The 20,724-nt window shown below is 37.6% G+C and overlaps 1 protein-coding gene and 1 pseudogene across 1 annotated transcript; both read left to right on the forward strand.

Moving 5' to 3' along the window:
- Window positions 1–242: 242 nt before the first annotated feature.
- LOC125920428 (olfactory receptor 6C2-like) lies at window positions 243–1,214 on the forward strand. Its single transcript, XM_049627623.1, has one exon. It carries the CDS (start codon window positions 276–278, stop codon window positions 1,212–1,214), a length of 939 nt encoding a protein of 312 aa, XP_049483580.1. The 5' UTR covers window positions 243–275.
- An 11,951-nt stretch (window positions 1,215–13,165) lies between these two features.
- On the forward strand, window positions 13,166–14,076 carry LOC125919194 (olfactory receptor 6C2-like; annotated as a pseudogene).
- Window positions 14,077–20,724: the final 6,648 nt, after the last annotated feature.

The raw sequence follows: 20,724 nt of genomic DNA on the forward strand, positions 1-20,724 counted from the left end.
GTTGAGAAACTGCATATCAGACATGATTTATGTTTCATTTTGTTTTTATTTGACATTTTTGTAAATATGCTTTCTAATTAGAGAGTTATAAGCACAAGATCTATATTGGATATTTCCTATAAATGTTCTCTCTGTTAACAAATTGATTATTAAGTAAAAGAAGAAAGTGCATGTGAGTAGGCTTGCCAGGATGTTTTCCTTCAGGCTCCAATACTAGCTTCTTATGATACTTCTCTCTCCAGGTGGAATCCCTCTTGATTTGGTGCAAGGCAGTGATGAGAAATTGCACAGCAGTAACAACATTCATCCTTCTGGGATTAACAGATGACCCCAAAATACAAGTTCTGCTTTTTGTATTTTTTTTTCTCACCTACATGTTGAGTGTGGCTGGAAACCTCATCATTATCACCCTCACACTTTTGGATTCCCATCTTAAAACTCCTATGTATCTTTTCCTCCGGAATTTCTCTTTCTTAGAAGTCTCATTCACCACTGTCTGTATTCCCAGATTCCTGTATATGATGACAACTGGAGACAATACTGTTACCTACAATGCTTGTGCCACCCAATTATTTTTTGTTGTCCTCTTTGGAGCCACAGAATTTTTTCTCCTTGCTGCCATGTCGTATGACCGCTATGTGGCCATTTGTAAGCCCCTGCACTACACAACCATCATGAACAACAGAGTCTGTACTACCCTCATTCTCTGTTGTTGGTTCGCTGGACTGTTAATCATCCTCCCACCTCTTGGCATGGGCCTCCAGCTGGAATTCTGTGACTCAAATGTGATTGATCATTTTGGCTGTGATGCATCTCCTATTTTGCAGATAACCTGCTCAGACACAGTGTTAATAGAGAGAATTGTTTTGAGTTTTGCTGTGCTGACACTCATTATTACTTTAGTGTGTGTAGTCCTCTCCTACACATACATCATTAAGACCATTCTACAATTCCCTTCTGCCCAACAAAGGAAAAAGGCCTTTTCCACCTGCTCTTCCCATATGATTGTGGTTTCCATCACTTATGGCAGCTGTATCTTCATCTACATCAAACCTTCAGCAAAGGAAGGGGTAGCTACTAATAAAGTAGTGTCTGTGCTCACTACTTCAGTTGCCCCTTTGCTTAATCCATTCATTTATACACTTCGAAACAAACAAGTGAAAGATGCCTTCAAAGACACAGTAAAACGGATTGTATTTCTCACCAAGAAGTAAGAGACTATTGTTCTTTGAGGCTACATTGAATTAAGTTTGAATCCAAATAACCCATGAGCAACATTCATAAATTTGCCAAATAAATGGTTTAAGTTAACTAGATTCTTTCCTTTAAGCCAATTTATCCTCAAAAATCTTCTGCCCATTCTGGAAATTTTTTGAGTGTACCATATCCTGAAACATGATATGACTACAGAAGAAAAAGAACAAGACTTCCAAGTACTGAATGTGTTCTACTGACATTATCGTTGATGGTGTTTAAACATAAACTCAAGGAGAACAAGACTGGATTTAGGGATACAACAACTAAGTCCTGGTCAGATAACTTCTTCAATATCCAGACTTACATTAACCCTTGATTTAAGAAGAATGTTAGTGAGAGGTGGGCGAAATGGGTGAAGGGGGTCAAGTGTATGGTGGTGGGTAGTAACTAGACTTGTGGTGGTGATCCCTTCAAAATGTATACAGATGTCAATTATAATGATATAGACCTGAAACTTATATAATGTTACATATCAACTTTACCTCAGTTTTTAAAAAAGATAAATGTTACAGATTAGGAGGCCTGATCAAAAATAAAAAATGTTACTAATTTGAGAAGGGGCATTTGGTTGCTTAGCATAAACTGACTACTGAAGATAAAATCCAGGTATCACAAAAAAAAATAATAGAAAAAGGAGGAGACATGGGGGAGGGGCGAGTAACAGTTATTTAGGGACCTTGGACCAAATAGTTGGAATTCTTTCTCTTAAAGGGTAAAAAACAGTAATTGTGACAGTAAAGTTGTATGCTCTCATAGTACATATACAACCATTATCTATGTTTATTAGATATCATCCAGTTGCACAAATGTATTTTTTATTGTGTACCCTTTATTTTCAATTGTTCATACAAGGTAATGGCTATCATATAAGTTTCTTTTACATTTCAAAAATATTCAGGGAAAATGGAACTCCATTCTCCAAGGCCTTTCTTCTTTTTTCATTTAAAATTTCTAAAAAAACAACAAAATCCCACTAAATGTTGCCTAGCTTCCCTTCTGATAATTAATTTAAGCCTGAATCTATATGATGTATGTATTTACTTAATGGTTGGGTTGATCACTTCACCTGATTTGTGAATCTTTTTTTTTTAATTTTTTTTAACGTTTATTTATTTTTGAGACAGAGAGAGACAGAGCATGAACAGGGGAGGGACAGAGAGAGAGGGAGACACAGAATCTGAAACAGGCTGCAGGCTCTGAGCTGTCAGCACAGAGCCCGACGTGGGGCTCGAACTCACCGACCCTGAGATCATGATCTGAGCCAAAGTCGGACACTTAACCGACCAAGCCACCCAGGCGCCCCTGATTTGTGAATCTTTAGCAGGCAAAGTTTGTTTATGAATTTCATTGTTTGCTTTGAATGATAATGAAAAAAGTTAAGAATATTGTAGATTTGGGGCACCTGGGTGGTTCAGTAAGTTAAGCATCCGACTTCTGTTGTGGTCATGATCTCACAGTTCATGAGTTCAAACCCCAGGTCAGACTCTGTGTTGACAGCTCAAAGCCTGGAGCCTGCTTCAGATTCTGTGTCTCCCTCTCTCCATCCTCCCTTCCCCCCACCCCACTCAAAAATAAATTAACATGAAGGAGAAGGAGGAGGAGGAGAAGGAGGAGGAGGAGGAGGAGAAGGAGAAGGAGGAGGAGGAGGAGGAGGAGGAGGGGAAGAGGAAGGGGAAAGGGAAGGGGAAGGGGAAGAATATTGTAGATTGAAAAAAATACCATACCTAACTGCCTAACTTGCCATTTAAGAACCAAGTGCAGGGCTCCTGGGTGGCTCATTCAGATGAGCGTCTGACTTCAATTCAGGTGGTCATGATCTCACAATTCCTGAGTTCGAGCCCCGCGTCAGGCTCTGTGCTGACAGCTCAGAGCCTGGAGCCTGTTTCAGATTCTGTGTCTCCCTCTCTCTGCCCCTCCCCCACTCATGCTGTCTTTCTCTGTTAAAAATCAATAAACATTAAAAAAAAATTTTTAATAAATAAACATTAAAAATTAAAAAAAAAAAAGAACCAAGTGCATCTGGATAGGTTCAATATTGGAAATTCAGTAGGTTCATGAAACAGATACTCCCCTCTTGTTCACTTACTCACTAAGAGAAAATGAAAAAGGGTTGCATTATATCAGGTCTTTGGAGCTGAGGGTAGTAAGTACATCAAACAAATGAGGTCATGCTTAGACCCAACTCTAGTTCCTAAACATAACTCAAATATTACCGAAATTGATCATGACTTTTCACTTTGCCCAGTTTGAATAATGAAAATATTCAGAACTTTCTTGAACTTAATTTTATGTGTAAGTTCCCTTCACATGGAAGGGGCACATTTTAGAGCCAGACTGCTCTCCCTCAGCTCTTCCTTCTAGATACCCATTTCAGTCACTCAGTATTATCAGTTTCTTCCATGAAAAATCCTTGTTTACATCTCAGAAAAAAGTTTCTTGTTCACATCTCATATTCCCATCATGTTTCTAATCTAAAATTTTATCTCTCAACCAGAATTATCTTGACAACTGCCCAATGATATCTGTATTAGTCATCCTAAGCAATATTACAATACATAGTATCCTAAAACACTATTTTAATTCGTTTACTTCTTGCTTTAAATCTTCTAGAACCTTCTAGATCTTAGTTTTGAAACTCATTCTCTTAGCAGTCAGGAATTGCCAAAATCTATGTTCAACCGCACTAAACATTTGCTGCAATTCCTCAACATTAACCCTAATCCAAAATCTAAGCTTTTCACATGATAGTCACCTACATGAAATACCCTTAAATTTCCCCTATTCAAATCTATTTATACCCCATTCAAACATAAGTAATTTTTCAGAGCCCAGCTCAAATCCATCTTCTATTTCCCTCCTCTCATCCTTTCTTCCTCAAATGATTTCCTATTTGCATACAGCCCATTCTTGTTAATTCCACATATTTTGTCATTATTCCCCAACTGGTTTGCATTGTTTATGTTCTATACATTTAATCTTGTCTCTATAATTCTCCAAGAGCAAATACCTTTAACAAAGGAAGTATTTTAAAATTTTCTTAATAATAAATGCCAGTTTATCACTTCTATACTAGGTGTCAATTGTACAGATCTGACTGCCTAATCTGAACTCTTTTTATAAGAGGTCTCATATAGTTCAATAATACATGATAGTAGATGTTTTTAATATTTATACATTATTTCCTCAGAGTTTGACTTAACTTTGCTCCAACAATTCTAATGAAACCACATTCTCCCTTCCTGATTAGATACAAATTAATTTGGTATCACTTAATATCACTTAAACCTCACACTATAATTACCCATACTATTTCTTCTGCTTCCATCCAAGACCTGTCATCATTCTTTCATTTATTCATTCAACAATTACTGAGTAACTACTATGTGCCAGGTACTCTTTATGAACAGATAGGACAAAATTTCTGACCTCATGGAAGTTGTATTCCACCCTCAAAAAGTAAAAAGATGATGCTTATATGTAAATAGGACCTCCCAAATTCACTCTTTCCCTTAGTCTCTAGAACCCTTCTTTAAGTATGGACTTCCTGAAAATAAAAATAATCACATTGATGACATATGTCAAAGGAACAGAGAACACAACTGAAAGAGCTTCCAATGGCCAAAATTGGAACAATTTAGTTAACAAAATAAATAAAAATTAGATAATAACCCAAAGTATAAAATAAATATCCAAGAATTCATACTGATATAAATAAATGACTGATTAATAAATAAGGGAGAAGAGATAAATCTTCTGTGCAGAAGTACTCCAAATAATTTATGTAGATACTCCATAACTTAACAGTGGAAAAACTGACAATCTCTTAGGCAATCTAGATCAATAGCAACCATCATGTCATGTTGACAGTATGTCTACTTGACATGATGTGATAAAAATGCCACTTTACCTCTGTGGTCTTCTTCCCAATAGCATCAGACAAATTCCTATGGTGGGGAATCCTATAAAATATCTGACCAACAATCCTTACAACTGTCAAGGTCTTCAAATATAAGGAAAATCTGAGAAACTGTCACAGTCAAGAGGACCCTAAAGATAACATGACAACTAAATGGAATGTGGTATCCTAAATGGGATCCTGGAATCGAAAAAAGATATTGAAAGGTGAAAACTCAGAAAATATGAATAAAATATGGATTTTATTTAATAATAATATATCAATATTGGTTCATTAATTGTAACAAATGCATCATATTTATGTTTGTGTATAATATTTATATAAGATATTAATAATAGGGGAAACTGGACATATGATATATGGGAACCAGCTATACTACCTACTCAATTTTTCTGTAAACCTAAAACTGTTCTAAAAAAATAAGGTCTATTAAAAAATAAATATAATCCATAAGTTAAATTACAACTATTTTCCATACTTTGGCTATTGTCGATAATGCTGCTATAAACATCAATTGATGAATGGATAAAGAAGATGTGGTATACCATGGAGTATTACTCGGCAATCAAAAAGAATGAAATCTTGCCATTTGCAACTACATGGCTGGAACTAGAGGGTATTATGCTAAGCGAAATTAGTCAGAGAAAGACAAATATCATATGACTTCACTCATATGAAGACTTTAGGATACAAAACAGATGAACATAAGGGAAGGGAAGCAAAAATAATATAAAAACAGGGAGGGGGACAAAACATAAGAGACTCATAAATATGGAGAACAAATAGAGGGTTCCTGGAGGGATTGTGGGAGGGGGTATGGGCTAAATGGGTAAGGGGCATTAAGGAATCTACTCCTGAAATCATTTTTGCGTTATATGCTAACTAACTTGGATGTAAATTAAAAAATAAATAAATAATTAAAATATTTTTTTAAATGACAACTATTTTCTCCATGCTGGAAAAATGCACAGCTACTTAAATGATGAATTGAAAGAAAATTTAAACATCTCTTTTACAGGCTATTCAACACAGGATGCCATTCTACACCATTGTTCCATTTCTCTCATTCTTTTCTTTAGCTTGCTGATGACCTGTGTTCAATCTCCTGTTGCAATTTCTTCACCATCCTCACCAATATTTCTGGGATGACTTCTCTTAAACAGCTATTAAACTTTTGTTCTTGAAGATAGCAAAAAAGGATCTTTATTAGTCTCTCAGAACCAGGACCCCCAGGGAATGTATTGTTTGTCAGCACAATTGATCTCAAGTGGCTGCTCTGAAGAGAGAAAAATGTTTGTTACTTTGAATGTTAAAAAAACCTCAAAAAAAAAAAAAAAAACCTCCCCAGAAAGCTAATGTCTCTTGCTCAAGTCATTTCTCCTAAGAGAAAAAGCTCTAGAAATTCTCTGGCCTCCAACACATGTTTTGTATACAATTTAGTAAATATTTGAGTATATGTATGTCCAACATTTTGCTATGCAATATACAAAATAAACAAAGTAAGTCTACCCCAGGACAACAAAACAATATATAAAATATACAGATGTGAAAACTTAACAATACAAGAAACTGCACAAGCCAACATATATTGAAGTACACAGATCATGTGTACTTTGAATACAGAAGGGAGCTCCCTGTAGTCAAGTGAAATTGTTATTGCATTTCTGCTATTTACTATGTGTCAGGCATAATTCTAAGAAATATGTACAGTAATAACAGAATCTATTAAAACTCATATACTATATCTTATTATCATCAATATAGTATTATTATTATTATTATTATTACAAACCACCATTATCATTCTTGTAATGCAAATAAGGGAACTCAGAAACAGACCCTAAAACACACAACTAATAGATAGAAAAGCTGAGATCTGGGGGCACCTAGGTAGCTTCAACTCAGGTCATGATCTAACAGTTTGTGAGTTTAAGCCCACATTAGGCTCTCTGCTGTCAGCACAGAGCCCACTTTGGATCCTCTGTCCCCCTCTTTCTCTGCTCCTCCTCCACTCATGCCCTCTCTCTCTCAAAAATAAACATTTTTTTTAAAAAACAATAAAAAAAAAAGGCTGAGCTCTGAACCTAGGTAATCTGGATCCAGAGTCCATAAATGACCAGAACACAATACTGTTATCCATTCTGGCAGGCCCTGTGAAGAGACAGAACTCTCTTTACACCCAGAAAAAGAACTAAAAAGGCAAAAAATTAAGCATAGAGCATTTCTTACATCATCATCAACAACAACAACAAAACCTGTATTAAACAAATTAATGAGAATATGTTTCAAAACATTTGGGTAAATCTTTCTACCTCAGCAAAATCCCTAAGCAAAATGTTAAGGCAGATATAAAAATTAGAAATAATTAATGATATTTACTGATTGATTAATATGAAGTGAGAGGAAAGAAAAGTCTAAGTCACTTGTAGAGTTTAAATCTAGATGACTGGAGATTACAAGCACTGAGAGCAGGAAGATGGCGGCATAGGAGGACGCTGGGCTCACCTCCTCCTGCTGATAGCTTAGATTCCACTCACATCTGCCTAAATAACCCAGAAAACCACCAGAAGACTAGCAGAACGGACTCTCTGGAGCCAAGTGTAGATGAGAGGCCCACGGAAGAGGGTAGGAAGGGCAGAGAGGCGGTGTGTGCTACACGCCATGCTACACGGCAGGAGGGAGCCCAGGCAGTGGAGGGGCAGCCCGCCCAGCAAGCCAGAATCCCCGAGTCTGGCTTGCAAAAGCAGAGAGGCTGGACTGTGTGAGTTCTGACAGCCAGGGGGACTTAACATCTAGAATGTTAAAAGTGAACAGCTCTGCTCTCGGAGAGTGGGGAGGGCGAGAGGACACCAGGAGGGAGAGTTGCTGAGCCCAGGAACACAGAGCTCAGCTTGGTGGGGAAAAAAGGCGCTGGCCAGCACCATCTCCCTCTCCCACTCCCCAGCCGAAATCCAAAAGGGAACCAGTTCCCCTGAACGAACTTGCTTACACCACGCAAACACCCAACGCTGTGCTTCTGTAGATCCATCCCTCCAATGGGTCTGCCTCCCTTCCGGTGCTGCAGGGCCCCTCCCACAGGGGACCACTGATGGCAAAGCAAGCTAAGCCTGACCCTCCCACCTCTGTGCACTTTGTGGATCCACCCTGCCTAATATGCCAGATCCCATCAAAGCAGCACCACAAGCCTGGCAGTGTGGAAGTAGCCCAGACAGGGGCCACACCACTCCACAGTGAGTCCTGCCCCTGGGAGAGGGGAAGATAAGGTACACACCAGTCTGACTGTGGCCCCAGCGGTGGGCTGGGGACAGACATCAGGTCTGACTGCAGCCTGCCCACCAAAGCAAGTTACTGTGCAGTACAGGGGAAGTGTTCTGCAGATTGGAGCCACCTCAGGGACTACCCAAAATGACAAAATGGAAGAATTCTCCTCAAAAGAAACTCCAGGAATTAGCGACAGCTAACGAATTGGTCAAAAATGATTTAAGCAATATAACAGAAGAAGAATTTAGAATAATAGTCACAAAATTAATCGCTAGGCTTGAAAAAAGTATAGAGGACAACAGAGTATCTATTGCTACAGAGATCAAGGGACTAAGAAACAGCCATGAGGAGCTAAAAAATGCTATAAATGAGGTGCAAAATAAAATGGAGTTGACCACAGTTCGGATTGAAGAGGCAGAGGAGAGAATAGGTGAATTAGAAGATAAAATTATGGAAAAAGAGAAAGCTGAGAAAAAGAGAGATAAAAAAAAATCCAGGAGTATGAGGGGAGCATTGGAGAACTAAGTGATGCAATCAAAAGGAACAATATCCGTACAATAGGAATTCTAGAAGAGGAAGAGAGAGAGAAAGGGGATGAAGGTGTACTTGAAGAAATCATAGCTGAGAACTTCCCTGATCTGGGGAAGGAAAAATGCATTGAAATCCAAGAGGCACAGAGAACTTCCTTCAGACGTAACTTGAATTGATCTTTTGCACGACATATCATAGTGAAACTGGCAACATACAAGGATAAAGAGAAAATTCTGAAAGCAGCTAGGGATAAACATGCTGTAACATATAAAGGGAAACCGATAAGACTAGTGACAGACCTATCTACTGAAAGTTGGCAGGCCAGAAAGGAATGGCAGGAAATCTTCAATGTGATGAACGGAAAAATTATGCAGCTGAGAATCCTTTATCCAGCAAGTCTGTCATTCAGAATAGGAGAGACAAAGGTCTTCCCAAACAAACAAAAACTGAAGGAATTCATCACCACTAAACCAGCCCTATAAGAGATCCTAACGGGGATTCTGTGAGTGAAATGTTGCAAGGACCACAAAGTACACAATGTTTATGTACACAATGGAATACTACATGGCAATGAGAAGGAATGAAATATGGCCTTTTGTAGCAATGCAGATGGAACTGGAGAGTGTTAAGTGAAATAAGTCATACAGAGAAAGACAGATACCATATGTTTTCACTCATATGTGGATCCTGAGAAACTTAACAGAAGACCATGGGGGAAGGGAAAGAAAAAAAAAAGTTAAGAGAGGGAGGGAGCCATACCATAAGAGACTCTTAAAACCTGAGAACAAACTGAAGGTTGATGGGGGGGTGGGTGATGGGTATTGAGGAGGGCACCTGTTTGGACGAGCACTGGGTGTTGTATGGAAACCAATTTGACAATAAATTTCATTTAAAAAAAAAAAGATTAATTATTTACTCTTAGGTACAGATGAAATAGCCTGGTGTAATTATGGGCGATTATGAAAAAAAGTGACCATTTATCTTCCTGATGCCTAAAATTGCCTCAATACATTGAGGTCCTTAATTGAATATTTAAATCCTAAAATGTAAATAGATTGGTGATGTAAACTTTAGATTACACTTTAAGCATAATTAATCAATCAATGTCAAGGACAAAATGCCTGGTCTCATCCATCCAATAAAAACTTGCTGATTATCTGCTATGTTCCAGGCAAAGCTCTAGTCCTGGATCTACAGTGGTTTACAAAATAGATATGGTCTGTGTTCTCATGGAACTTGCCGTCAATTAGGGGATAGGGATAAAAAGTAAAAGAATCTAAAATTACCAATTATACTTTAATTATACTCTAAATTAAATAAACATATCTTTTGTTTTAGCAGTGGGGACAGAATATAAATAGAATTTCACAGGAAGGCATCTTTTTTTTTTCAATATATGAAATTTATTGTCAAATTGGTTTCCATACAACACCCAGTGCTCATCCCAAAAGGTGCCCTCCTCAATACCCATCACCCACCCTCCCCTCCCTCCCAACCCCCATCAATCCTCAGTATGTTCTCAGTTTTTAAGAGTCTCTTACGCTTTGGCTCTCTTCCACTCTAAACTCTTTTTTTTTTTCCCTTCCCCTCCCCCATGGACTTCTGTTAAGTTTCTCAGGATCCACATAAGAGTGAAAACATATGGTATCTGTCTTTCTCTGTATGGCTTATTTCACTTAGCATCACACTCTCCAGTTCCATCCACGTTGCTACAAAAGGGCCATATTTCGTTCTTTCTCATTGCCATGTAGTACTCCATTGTGTATATAAACCACAATTTCTTTATCCATTCATCAGTTGATGGACATTTAGGCTCTTTCCATAATTTGGCTATTGTTGAGAGTGCTGCTATAAACATTGGGGTACAAGTGCCCCTATGCATCAGTACTCCTGTATCCCTTGGGTAAATTCCTAGCAGTGCTATTGCTGGGTCATAGGGTAGGTCTATTTTTAATTTTCTGAGGAACCTCCACACTGCTTTCCAGAGCGGCTGCACCAATTTGCATTCCCACCAACAGTGCAAGAGGGTTCCTGTTTCTCCACATCCTCGCCAGCATCTATAGTCTCCTGATTTGTTCATTTTGGCCACTCTGACTGGCGTGAGGTGATATCTGATTGTGGTTTTGATTTGTATTTCCCTGATAAGGAGCGACGTTGAACATCTTTTCATGTGCCTGTTGGCCATCTGGATGTCTTCTTTAGAGAAGTGTCTATTCATATTTTCTGCCCATTTCTTCACTGGGTTATTTGTTTTTGGGTGTGGAGTTTGGTGAGCTCTTTATAGATTTTAAAGGGCTAGGGATACTAGCCCTTTGTCTGATATGTCATTTGCAAATATCTTTTCCCATTCCGTTGGTTGCCTTTTAGTTTTGTTGGTTGTTTCCTTTGCTGTGCAGAAGCTTTTTATCTTCATAAGGTCCCAGTAATTCATTTTTGCTTTTAATTCCCTTGTCTTTGGGGATGTGTTGAGTAAGAGATTGCTACGGCTGAGGTCAGAGAGGTCTTTTCCTGCTTTCTCCTCTAGGGTTTTGATGGTTTCCTGTCTCACATTCAGGTCCTTTATCCATTTTGAGTTTATTTTTGTGAATGGTGTGAGAAAGTGGTCTAGTTTCAACCTTCTGCATGTTGCTGTCCAGTTCTCCCAGCACCATTTGTTAGAGACTGTCTTTTTCCATTGGATGTTCTTTCCTGCTTTGTCAAAGATGAGTTGGCCATACGTTTGTGGGTCTAGTTCTGGGGTTTCTATTCTATTCCATTGGTCTATGTGTCTGTTTTTGTGCCAATACCATGCTGTCTTGATGATGACAGCTTTGTAATAGAGGCTAAAGTCTGGGATTGTGATGCCTCCTGCTTTGGTCTTCTTCTTCAAAATTAGTTTGGCTATTCGGGGCCTTTTGTGGTTCCATATGAATTTTAGGATTGCTTGTTCTAGTTTCGAGAAGAATGTTGGTGCAATTTTGACTGGGATTGCATTGAATGTGTAGATAGCTTTGGGTAGTATTGACATTTTGACAATATTTATTCTTCCAATCCATGAGCAGGGAATGTCTTTCCATTTCTTTATATCTTCTTCAATTACCTTCATAAGCTTTCTATAGTTTTCAGCATACAGATCTTTTACATCTTTGGTTAGATTTAATCCTGGGTATTTTATGCTTCTTGGTGCAATTGTGAATGGGATCAGTTTCTTTATTTGTCTTTCTGTTGCTTCATTAGGAAGGCATCTTTGAAGGGGTTATATTTAAGCTGGCACCTGAAAAATAAAATCCAGCCATTCAAGAATGCATTCAGAGCATTTCAAGAAGAGAGAAACCGTTGCAAAAGCCCTGGGATGGGAAAAACTTGACATCTTCAGGAAACTGAAGAAGACTAGTACAGCTGGATAAGCAAGAGATGAATTAGAATTACACAGCCATGAGATCATGAAGGACCATATAAACCAAAGTAAGGAGTTTGAATTTTATCCCACAGGAAACAGAACCCTATTGAGTGGCTTTAAACACAGAAGGGGATCTCATGCATTTTTTCTTTAAGAAAGCTCTATGCCCAATGTGGGGCTTGAACTCATGACTCCAAGATCAAGAGTCACATGCTCTACTGGTTGAGCCAGCCAAGTACACCTCATGTATTGTTTTAATTCTTTAATGTCTACTTGCTTATTTTGAGAGGGGGTTGGGGGAGGGAGGAAAGAGAGAATCCCAGGTAGGCTCCATGCTGGCTGTCAGCCCAGAGCCCAAAGCAGGACTCAATCCCACGAACCTTGAGATCATGACCTGAACCAAAATCAAGAGTTGGACACTTAAACAGACTGAGCCACCCAGGTGCCCCATGTATTATTTTAAAAGATCATTCTGGTTCTATCTCTAGAATGGACTTGCAAGAGTGTTTTTGTGTAGTTTAGAAAGAGAAGAGAGCAGAAAGGCATAAAATACTTTAGATGAGAATTTGGATTACTACAGTGAGTAGAAAGCAGAGGCTGAAAGATTTAACTTCAGAACTTTAACCAGTCAACCCTGTTTGCCTCACATGGAACTAAGATGACAAGCATATCTTCATTAACAGGTGGCACATAAAATAAAATCCTGGCTCAGCTAACATTTTCAACTCAACCCACTGCTAACTTGTGCTGACAGTCTCTCTCTCTGATCTAATTTCTCTCTTATTTTCATATACAGACCAAGCCATAGTCAGGAATCCGTGATGAAAAATTATACAGCAATAACAACATTCATCCTGGTGGGACTAACAGATGACCCAAATCTACAGATTCTGCTTTTTATTTTTTTGTTTCTAATTTACTTGTTAAGTGTTGTAGGGAATCTGACCATCATCACTCTCACCTTGGTGGATTCCCACCTTAAAAGTCCCATGTATTTTTTCCTCTGGAATTTCTCCATCTTGGAAGTGTCATTTACAACTGTTTGCATTCCCAGATTCCTCTACACAATGGCATCTGGGGACAATAACGTTACCTACAGTGCATGTGCCACTCAATTATTTTTTGTTACTGTCTTGGGTGTAACTGAGTTTTTTCTCCTGACAACCATGTCCTATGACCACTATGTTGCCATCTGCAAACCCCTGCATTACATAACCTTCATGAATAACAGGGTCTGCCTCAAGTTCCTGATTGGAACCTGCATCATTGCTCTGATCATTGTCATCCCACCATTTGGCATGGGCTTGAGCTCAAGTTTTGTGACTCCAATGTCATATATCACTTTGGCTGTGATGCTACTTCCATCCTGAAGATTACCTGCTCAGACACAGAGTTTATAGAGCAATTTGTCTTGATCCTGGCTGTGCTGACACTCATTTTCACCTTGGTGTGTGTAATTCTGTCCTACACATACATCATCAGGACCATTCTCAGATTCCCTTCTGCCCAGCAAAGGAAAAAGGCTTTTTCTACTTGTTCTCCCCATATAATTGTGGTTTCTATTACTTATGGAAGATGCATCTTTATCTATATCAAACCTCATGCAAAAGAAGGGGTTGCTATTAATAAGGTGGTGTCAGTGCTTACCACCTCCATTGCCCCAGTGATGAATCCCTTCATTTCTACTCTGAGGAACAAGCAAGTAGTACAAGCTTTCAAAGACATGATCTGAAAGGTTACATCTATCTCAAATAACTAAAGGACTAGTGAGGACAGAATGACAAATTATAGAAGAATTCTTGACCTCTGTTTTATTTTTCCCTAATTGTATATTGTTCATAGTTATATATATACAGCCCCATTCTGCTACACCTAGTGCCCACTATTGATACACACATTAATTTTTTAGTTCAATCTATTCTGAGAAACACATGGGAATAATTCTGCAGTAAATATTTATAACAATACACCTGCTTTTACTTATAGGACTAAGAAATTTGACAGCATCAATTACTATCATATGAGTGCTCAGCTACCCCTCTTGTACTGCTATGTCCTGATCTGAGTGCCTAATTTCTTAGGAACATCAGTGATGAGAATCTAGGTCTAAAGGAATGACCCTGCTATCACTCTATTGGATAATACTCATTACTCTGTCTCTCTCACTTTTCAGGGAGATATAAATGTAGGCTAAAATTTTCCTCTAAAACCATTTGCTTAAAAGTTGTAGAGCTTTTTATAAAAACCCAGCCTTTTTTCAAAATAGAATTTCATATTCTTATCATCTGTGTGTCTCTGTGTATGTCTGTGTGCATTTGTTTTCCTTTTTGGAATGTCATCTTAACAGGCTTAAAAAGATTAATGGGACAGATAAAATGTAAGTGACAGCTTAAACTTGCATTCTATTCTGTTATCCAAGTTATTCACTGTAATGATTTTTTTTTACATTCAAAAACAATCCAATCTCAAACACAAAAGCTTACAAAATTAACCAATGAATAAAGAATAATTTTTAAGTGCCCAGTTTTGGCGTTTCAAGTTGGTGCCTCTTCCCCACTACCCCTTTCTTTCATCATAATTTTCTACTGTTCATCTGATGCTCTAGGAAGACATACGCTGTACCAGGAATCAGAAAGTCCAAGTTGCAACTAGGCTTTTACTACCACCAATTCAGACACATCTTCTAACTTTCCTCATCCCTTTCAATGTCAGGAAGGGACAAAGTAGGGAGTAAGGTAGCTAGAAAACAGGCAAGAAATTCCAGGGATACTTAGGAGTAGAGGGATGTTCCAAGCTGATTTAGAAGACTAAGGAACTGGTATATGGATCAGCAGTCTTGATGCCAGAGGTAAAGAATTAATGAGTCTTTTCTTATACTAAAAATTACATGAGGGGAAATGAATCTTCATTCCCTCAATCCTACTCACACTCTGTCCACTGGAAATCACTGGATACAGAAAATGCTTTTTAAAATAAAATGAGAAAGAAAGACTTGTGGGAATTCTGAGCAGTGGGCTAAGCAAAGCTTGATTGTTAAATGAGATTAGCAAGCTAAAAGAGTAATTAAAGGACATATTTAGTTTGCTAAGGATAGATAAAAAACAAAGGGTATAGCTGAAGATAATGATTTTTCTTATCTTTTTCACCAAACTTTGAGAATGAATAACCTCCTAACCATATGACATATTTGTTGTTATTATTTTATTAATTGATCTCTACTGCTCTAGACACTAGGCCCTCTCTTTCACTAAACACTAAACTCCATAAAGTCAAAGATTGTGTCTACTTTTACTTACCAACAGTATTTTGAATGGAGTTAAATTTTACTCCATGCACCTCTTCCATTGAGCTGAAGATAGCCTCAGCCATTGTCCCCCTAACCCCAACCCAGGTAATACAAAGGTCCTTGGTCTTACCAAGGCCATGGAGAAGCTCTTCTAGGCAATAACCAAGAAAATATCCACTGGCCCCACCTGCATGTCCTTTCATGTTCACTAGCTCTTCTGTTTCCATGCCATGCTTGTAACTGGAAATCTTTGGGAAAGAAAGGGCCTAGGAATCTTAGGCCTAGGATCTAGTACCATGTAGTGAATCCCATTGAGTTGTAGCCGCCAGGGAGGAATGCATAGGCTGCCTTCTATGTGGAGTACCCACAAAATCTATTTAGTCTTTTTTTAATCTTTGTACTATATTCTCAGTAGGTTCAGGCTTTCAGAAATAAAAGTTATAAAACCCTTAATTCATTATCTCAAAAGTTATCTTGCCACACACAATTCATCTTTCCACATCCTATCCAAGACTCTTCTCCACCCAGTACAGACACACAAGTCTTAGCTCTGTGGTATTAGTGATTAGTGATTCTCTCTAAGACATAATTAAACTAGATCTTATCCATGTCAGTAGTAAGGTGGAGGAAAGAACACATAATTCAAGATTGTTATGGAAGTAAGAAAGTATATATTTAAAGTTCATAACACTTATTAGGTACTTCAAATGGTGAAAACACATGTGGAATGAAATAAGTTAAAGGAAAGAGAGGAATCCTTCCATATTCCTGCCATATGATTATGTGGCCTTTTCTGATTAATGACAGTTAAGTGTATCACATGGGAACCACATAGTCCTCCCTGCTCCCTTTGTGTACAAGAAACTTTTGCTCAATCCCAGATGTACCACTTGCATCTTATGATGTACTGCTGTCAGGCCTGCTCAATATTATAACATGGTTGGTCTGTCCAAACTCAGTTCTTGATTGGTAATTCCAGAAGCACGACCACTTGCTATCCCATGGTCATATGCTCTGCACCTAGAAAGGTCAATTAGCACACCAGGAGTTTTTTTCAAAAAATGTGTAACTCTCCAGTGAAGATGGTTTAGCCTTGTCTCTCAGAACCCCACAAACCTTTGTTATGATTCTCACACTGAACCCAACATATGCTCTACATGGCATATTTTCCAGCTACTGAAGGCTTGATCTTTAATATTCCTTGCACTCTCACTATAAGAGATGGGAGCCTCTATGCAAGCTACCAGACAGGCCTTCAGGCTTTTTGAACACTTATTAATCATGCTCAGCTTTTTATTATCTTCTTCTAAAATGCCAATAGCACTTAGCAATAGCCATCCATATTAATTTTTCTCTTGTTGCATAACAAATTACCACAATTTTTATAAGTTAAAACAGCACACTTTTTTTAAGTTTACTTATTTATTCATTTTGAGAGTGAGAGATCAAGCATGAGTGGGAGAGGGGTAGAGAGAGAGGAATAATCCCAAACAGGCTCTAGGCTGTCATCACAGAGGCCAATGCACAGCTCAAACCCATGAAATGGTGAAATCATGACCTGAGCCAAAATCAAGAGTCAGATGCTCAACTGATTGAGCCACCCAGGTGACCTAAAACAGGACACATTTATTATCTCACAGTTTCTATGGGTCAGAAGTCTGAACACAGCTTAGCTAGGTCTTCTGTTCAAAGTCTCATAAGGCTATAATCAAGGCATCAGCCAGGCTGCCCTCTTTCCTGGAGATTACAGTTCTCTTCCATGTACCTATGGTTATCAGCAGAATTCAGTTCCTTGCTGCTACTGACTGAGGCTCTCAGCCCCTGGAGACTACCTGCAGTTCCCTGCCATGTGACCCACTCCATAAGCAGTTCACGTCACAACAACTTGCTTCTTAAAGGCCAGCAGGAAAAGAATTTTGCTTCAGCCTGCTAAGATGGAGTCTTATATGATGTAACATAATCATGGGAGTGGCATCACATTACCATTGTCATATAACACAACCAAATCAAAGAAGTTACAGTCCCACTATATTTTTAACATTCTATTGGTTAGAATCAAGTAAATGATTTTATCTGTACTCAAAGGGAGGGAATTACACAAAGGCATGGACACCAGGAGGTGGAAATTATTGGATGTCATACCAGGGACTGTTTTCCATATCATGTGTATTAGGTTCTCCAGAGAAACAGAAACAATACGATGTGTATAAATAGACATTTATTTTAAGTAATTGGCTCATGCAATTGTGGAGGTATGGTAAGTCCAAAATCTGAAGGTTGGCCAGCAAGCCAGAGACTAAGGGTAGAGTTGCAATTCAAGTCCAAAGGCAGTCTGCTAGTAGAATTCCTTCTTGCTCAGGGAGGTCAGTCTTTGTTCTATGAAGGCCTTCAACTGGCTGGATGAAATTCACCCACATTATGAAAGGTAATTTGCTTTACTCAAAGTCTACCAATTTAATTGTTAATCTCTTCCAAAAAACACATTCACAGATGGAACGTGTGACTCCTGATCTCAGGGTCATGAGTTCAAGCCCCATACTGGACATAGAGTTTAATTAATAATAATAATAATAATAATAATAAATCTTTTCAAAAGTGGGCAAAGGGACTAAACATACATACCTCCAAAGAAGACATACCAATAGCCAACAGGTATAAGATAAGGTGTTACAACATTGCCAATAATCAAGGAAAATAACAGAAATAATCAAGAAAAGGTATTACAACATCACCAATAATCAAGGAAATGCAAATCAAAATCACAATGAGATATCAGCTCACAGTTGGTAGGATGACTATTATGAAAAAGAACAAAAGTGTTGGTAAGAATGTGGAGAAATTGGAACTCCTGTACACTGTTGGTGGGAAGGTAAATTGGTGCAGCCACTATAAAGAATAGTATTTTTTGAGGTTCCTCAAAACATTAAAAATAGAATTACCATATAACTTAGAAATCCCACTTCTGGCTATTTATCCAAAGCATTAGAAACAAGATCTCTGCACTTCCATGTTCATTACAGCCTTATTCACCATAGGCAAGATACGAAAAAACCTGAATGTTCATTAATGATGAATGGTTAAAGAAAATGTGTTATATACATACAATAATATACTAGTTAGCCTTTAAAAATAAGGAAATCCTGCCAAATGGAACAACGTGGATGAACTTGGAGGATATTACCTAAGTGAAATAAGCCAGTCACAGAAGGACAAATACTGTGTAATCTCACTTATGTGAGGTATCTCAAATAATCAAACTCATAGAAGTAGAGAACTGAAGGTGCATATCAGAGTTTAGGGGGTGGAGAAATGGGAGTTGTTCTTCAATGGGTATGAATTTTAATTTATGAAAATGAATAAGCTCTAGAGATCTACTATACAATGTAATGCCTATACTTAACAATACTGTATTATGCACTTAAAAATTTGTTAAGTGGGTAGATCTCCTGTTAAGTGAGCACTTAACACATTTTTCAAAAAACCAAAGGGATGTAAGGAAACTTTTGGAAATGATGTATATGTTTTTTACCTTGGTTGTGGTATTAGTTTCATAGGGATATGCCTAAGTCCAAACACATCAAATTGTATACATTAAATATGTGCATTTATATACCAATTATACTTCAATAAAGCTGTTTTTAGAAAAGAAATAATTTCTGAAGTTGTATACACAGATTTATTTCCTTCTAAGATATGCTTCTTGTCAAGTACATACTCACCTGCTGCTTTGATATGGATGACTATATCTCTGGAAAACAGAGTATGGTAATTAACTAATTACAACTCTACCATGCAGTCTCCTTAATAAATAACCTTGAATGTAAAAAATGTGAAAAAAAATAGGAAAGCTTCTAGGTGAGAACTAGAAGAATATCTCCATGATCTTGGGATAAAGAATATTTTTTAAGTTGAAAACAAAGAGCACTAATTATAAAAGAAAAGTCTAGTAAGTTGGACTACTTTACCATTACATCAGTTTATAACCTGATGAAGTTCATTTGTCAAGAAACACTAGAGAGTAAAAAAGCAATGCAGAGAGTGAGAAAATATAGGCAAAATACACAACTTACAAAGGTCGCATAGACAATATATTTTAAATGCTTACAAATCAGTAAGAAGACAGATGACTTTAACACAACAGGCAACACATTTGAACAGCTCTTCACAAAAGAGGATATCCAAATGGTTAATACACATATGGATGAAGTATATCCATACAATGGAGTACTCTATAGCAATGAAAATAAACACCTTACTGCCACATGCAAAAACATGTATAAATCTCACAAATACAATGCTGAGTGAAAGAAACCAAACATGAAAGAATGCATATCATAAGATATCCATTTGTAAAATGCTTAAAACGGGCAAGATTAATCAATGGTGTTAGAAGTCAGGATATGGGTTAACTTTGGGGAAAAGAGGGAGAGTGTTTTGTTTAGGTAAAGGGGAAACTTTCAGGATGTTAGTAAGTTCTGTTTCTTTATCTAGGTGGTGATTACACAGACAAGTCCACTTTGCAATAATTAACTACATTTTCAGCATTTTTCTTCTATATGTCATAATTAAATTTACTGGACAGATAAAGTTTATTTTAAAAGCCAAGGAATAAAAATGAAAGAAAAAAGCCTGAAGGCCCAGATTATAAGCATTAATAAACGATGTATTTCTGGCAGAAAAAAAAAGTTCAGATGGAAATTAAACCACTTCAACATTTGGTACAGCAACTTATGGAAAGATCTTCAACTTGAGCTGAGTATCAGAGACCATATTTATGCACCGTAGAGCCAAGAAATGTGTTCAGCAAATTTTTCTAGGACAGATATGTTTGGTATGATTATAAAATTTAGGAATTTTCTAGCATTGTGCCTTGACAAGCTTCCAACAAGAGTTTTTGTGGATGTTAATATTTACCTTTCTAAATTGGATATGAAAGAGAATAGTTCTTTAAGCTGGAAAATGCTAATTCCTCCTGAAAATAATGTGCTTATGCAGTTACAATGAAGTAATGCTGTAATAAATGATGATTGATTTTGGTATTGATAAGTGTATTTATATAAATATATGATAAGTCACACAGAGAAAGACAAATAC

This window comes from Panthera uncia, chromosome B4, assembly GCF_023721935.1.
Source record: "Panthera uncia isolate 11264 chromosome B4, Puncia_PCG_1.0, whole genome shotgun sequence".
NCBI classification, from domain to species: Eukaryota; Metazoa; Chordata; class Mammalia; order Carnivora; family Felidae; genus Panthera; species Panthera uncia.

Excerpts from the sequence above, each read along its gene's own strand:
- LOC125920428 (XM_049627623.1), top strand. The coding sequence starts at position 276 with ATGAGAAATTGCACAGCAGTAACAACATTCATCCTTCTGGGATTAACA.